At 52.9% G+C, this 4129-nt stretch overlaps 1 protein-coding gene across 1 annotated transcript; it reads left to right on the top strand.

Annotated features, from left to right (window-relative positions):
- The first annotated feature begins 1659 nt into the window (after positions 1–1659).
- Positions 1660–3555, top strand: TSSK6 (testis specific serine kinase 6). The gene is given in 3 exon segments (XM_075511939.1): positions 1660–2333; positions 2336–2760; positions 2762–3555. Coding segments are annotated over 3 exon segments (1014 nt in total). The 5' UTR covers positions 1660–1849; the 3' UTR covers positions 2867–3555.
- The last annotated feature ends 574 nt before the right edge of the window (positions 3556–4129 follow it).

Raw genomic sequence — 4129 nt, 5'->3', positions numbered from 1 at the left:
TATCTGCCAGAGCGTGCGACGATGGCGTTTTCCAGAAGTGCTCCGGTAGTAAGCGGGGAAGGGACGCCTGGTCTAAGCATTTTCCCTTGTAAAAATGCCCATATTGGTTCAGTCATGTTTAGCCACCTCAAAGTTCCCAGCTCCTATGAAAAGTCCGGCTCAGACCTCTGCTAAGTCACTGTGGTTATGACTCACGGGCTCGACAGAAGCGCCAGGAAATCATGTGTATCCAGCAAAATGGCTTTCTGCATCTGGCCTACTGATTGCTAGGCGGGATTTTTTTGTGTTTAAGTAATAGCAGTTTATGAACAGGAACTCCTGGAAATGGCTTCTTTCTGACCCGCTTCAGAAGTAAGAAATCTGGGGGCATTTATTCGATGGCCCAAACAGAAAGGGAGCGTTGGCTGGGTCACGTCCAGCACCTCTGCGTGCGTGCGGGATTCCCTCCGCTCGACCTCCCTGCAGACATCAGCCCCAGGCAAGGTCGTCGCCGTCAAATGGGGCGTCCGCTCTCTTGGGAGGAGACAGGGATGGACTGAGGACATTCCTCAGGGGTCAGCAGGGTAGCCCCGCGCAGGAGCAAATCCTCCATCGTGCAACGCACACGCTGCTTGCCTGGCTTTTTCACGGCACGCCTGGTGATACATGCCTGATACGTGCCTGGCAACTTGCGCTCAACCGCAGCACGCTGGATTCCCATACTCAGCTTGCCTGTAGAAATAGCATCTGAAGTGGGAAAGTGGTTTGGTTTTGACCTGCAACTTCCACAGCAGATAAAACTCGACGTGACGATTACTTGCCCTTAGGAGTCAGGGCAAAGCTCGCCCGCAGCACGTATAAACCTATGTTTGCAGTTTTTAATTAATTTAATTTCCTCAAGTGACTTCAGAACGCTGACAAGATGGACTCACGAGAAAGATCTTCTTCTCTCTTCAGTCGAGTCTTATTCCTCTTTAGAACCGATTTGCAGAATGAAACATATATTCAAAAATTAAAAATAGCATTTGGGTTGGTATTTAGGAAGACAGACGTTTTGTGGTCCTAGGCCGCTTTGTACAGCTGGAAAGGAAATGTGGGCTCCACAGGGAGGACAGGATCCTTGAGCAGCTTAAAAAAAAACCAGCACAAATCAGAAACAACTGTTTGTGAGAGCCAAGGACGCAGCACTCGGAGGAAGGAGCCGACGCTGGCCTGAGACGCAGTGTGCAATGGGAGGGACGCTTTGCTCCGCAGTGGAAGTGACCCAGCCCAGCTGCCCTCTGCTCCTGCTCCGTGCTTAATTCCACTGCCACCTTATGGCAACTAAAACTGACTAAAAGCATTTAAAACCTAAATTACAGAAGCTCTCCGAAGGATCTCTGGTCTCACTTCTTCTCTGTACGTCTCCAAAATACCATTTTGATAAAAATACAGTGAGAGCAATTCCAGGTTCAAGAAACTGAAAAGCTGTTTCTTCTGAAAGATGCATGTAAAGTTCCCCATCCACACCACACAAAGTCAGAAAGCCTACCTAGAAAAATAGCTCCCTGCACCATCATCATTAAAAAGTAAATATTTACAGCCAGCCATGGTGGTTTGCAGTTAGGAACAGTAGAAATCACTCCTTTGTGCCACTCTGTGCAGTTTTGATTTTGATATAACTAGTACCCTGCAGAAAACTGGTATAGGTCCCCAAATGGGTTCCTCATCCCAGAAAGCTGACATTTAAACTCCCATCAGCCAAAGACCCCTCTTTTGAAAACTCAAGTGAAGAGGCAGAAAAGGTAAAAACTCTACAATATCCCCCCATGGGCGTTCTCCCCCGGCATGTGCGTAGGCATGCCTGGGACACCCGTGACACCAGCCACCCATGTCATCTCACAAAGGCGCTGCCACACAACGCTCCACCCCATCACGATACCTGGGTGAGCCCTGGAGCCCACAGAGGCACCCGTGGGACCATGGATCGACAGCAAAGAGCAACAGCTGCCACGCACCATATATTAAAGCTCTCAAATCCTGGAGCAAAACGCCGGCTTTGATTAAGCCCATCGGGATCACACATCATGCCAAAAACCGATGCAGGAGTGAGCTGGGCTACAGGCTGGGTCACACATTAGGGGAGGGCACCTTCTCCAAGGGGAAAGCGGCCACCTCCAACAAATACAAGGGCCCCTTAGCCATCAAGGTGTTGGGCTGGCGACGAGCACCCCCAGCCTTTGCGTACGAGGGTCTGCCCCAGGAGCTCTCCATCACGCGCAAGATCCGGCACCCCAACATCGTGCGCATCTTTGAGCTCACCGAGGCCTGCAATGGGAAGCTCTACATCATGATGGAGGTGGCGGGCACTGACCTGTGGAGCTGGTGCAGCAGCTGGGGAAGTTGCCCTGTGTCCCCAGGTCCCGGGACATCTTTGCGCAGGTCACGGGGGCCGTGTGCTACCTGCACGACCGCAACTTGGTGTACCGGGATCTCAAGCGTGAGAACGTGCTGCTCACCGCTGATGGCCACCGGGCCAAACTCAGTGACTTTGGTTTTAGCAAGGAGGCCGACAGCCACCCGTACCTGAGCACCACGTTCTGCAGGTCAGCAGCCTGCGCTTCCCCGGAGGTGCTGATGGGCATCCCCTACAATGCCAAGAAGCGCGACACGTGGAGCCTGGGGGTGATGCTCTACGTGATGGTGACTGGCTACATGCCTTTTGACGATACCCACATCCGCAGCATGCCCCAGTGGCAGAAGAAAGGGGTGCTGTACCCGGGGGGGCTGCCCCTGCTGCTAGAGCCCTTGCCAAGCCCTCATTGCCCAACTGCTCCGGTTTAGCCCGGCCTCCCGGCCCGGCGTGGGGCAGGTGGCCAAGAACAGCTGGCTGGAGGGGGACGTCTGAACGCGGAAGCCCTCCCCAGAGATCCGGGGAGAGCAGTAACACTTTAGTGCAATCAGTGCTGTATCGGAAAAGCATTTCTGTGGTTTATTGACAATTTTGAGCCCTGGGATGCCTGTATGTGGAGCTGATTGAACTTCAAGCACCAGCAAGACCATGTGCCCTCAGAAGGTCATCTGATCCCTCCACGAAGGAGACACGTGAGCCCGCTGCGGGTTGGGTTTCAAGACACAATGACCATGCCGAGCTAGCGGTAAGAGCCGAGCGTGGGGCTGCCTACGACAGCAGCGGCTGCCTGGCCGCAGGGGGGACCTGCAGCCCCCGTCAGGCAGGTCGGGGCTCTCCCACTGAGCCAGCGTGGCCAGGGCAGCGTGGCGAGGTGCAGCGTGCAGCAGCGCGGTCCTGGGTGTTGCCTGCTCCCTACTACATGCAATGAACACCGAAACTCCCACGCAGCTACCCCTCTCTGCTACCCTAGGCACAGGGCACTGCCCAGAATTGCAGGAGGAAAGCTGTTCTCACACGGGTCTTGGCTTGTCTTCAACCCTGTTTGCCACCAAACTGTATTGGAGCTGGTGGGAGGGGAGAAGGAGTGGTCCTGCAAATCACTACCGCAGAGAAAATGCCACATTTTTTGTATACCACCGTTCAGATCTCCCAGTGATATTCACAGCCCAAATTCACAGCAGGGTCTTTGCAGGCAACTGGACAGCATTACTGAGCCACAAGTTTTGGTGTGGGCTTGAGATCCACACCTTACCTTCCACTACGTCTTTCAGGTATTAATTCTTACCAACATTTGAAATCTCTGCCAAAAGGTATTTGATGAGGAAGAAATGCCGCTGGCCATGGAGAACCTGAAATGGGAAAGAGACAAAGATATAAAGGAGAACTGCTTTGCTAACTGCTGTCCAGCTTCCACGTAGAAAGTTACCAATTATTCTGAATGCAACCCCCAAAATCTGCTACAGATCCCTAGCGGCAAGTCCCGTTTTCAAAGGGTTAATTAAAGGTAGGAGCTGGCATCTGAAACGTGCTTTCATGAGACATTTCAAATCCCCTTTAAACAATCTCCAAGCTCGCTTCCACCGAAACTGAAGTCAAACAGAAGATTTCCAGTTGGGTGGTCCGCCGGTCTTCGTGTTGCCGGTGCCACGTGAGCAGCCCTGGCAGCAGCTCCTGCAGCCGGGCTACGTCTGACATGAACAGAGCAGCGCACATGGTTCTGCTGGAAGAGAAGGAAACATCTTTGGTAAAGCAAACATT

This window comes from Mycteria americana, chromosome 9 (assembly GCF_035582795.1).
Source record: "Mycteria americana isolate JAX WOST 10 ecotype Jacksonville Zoo and Gardens chromosome 9, USCA_MyAme_1.0, whole genome shotgun sequence".
Lineage (NCBI taxonomy): Eukaryota > Metazoa > Chordata > Aves > Ciconiiformes > Ciconiidae > Mycteria > Mycteria americana.
Note: the sequence above shows the minus strand (reverse complement) of the source record. Positions and strands in the feature narration are given on the sequence as shown.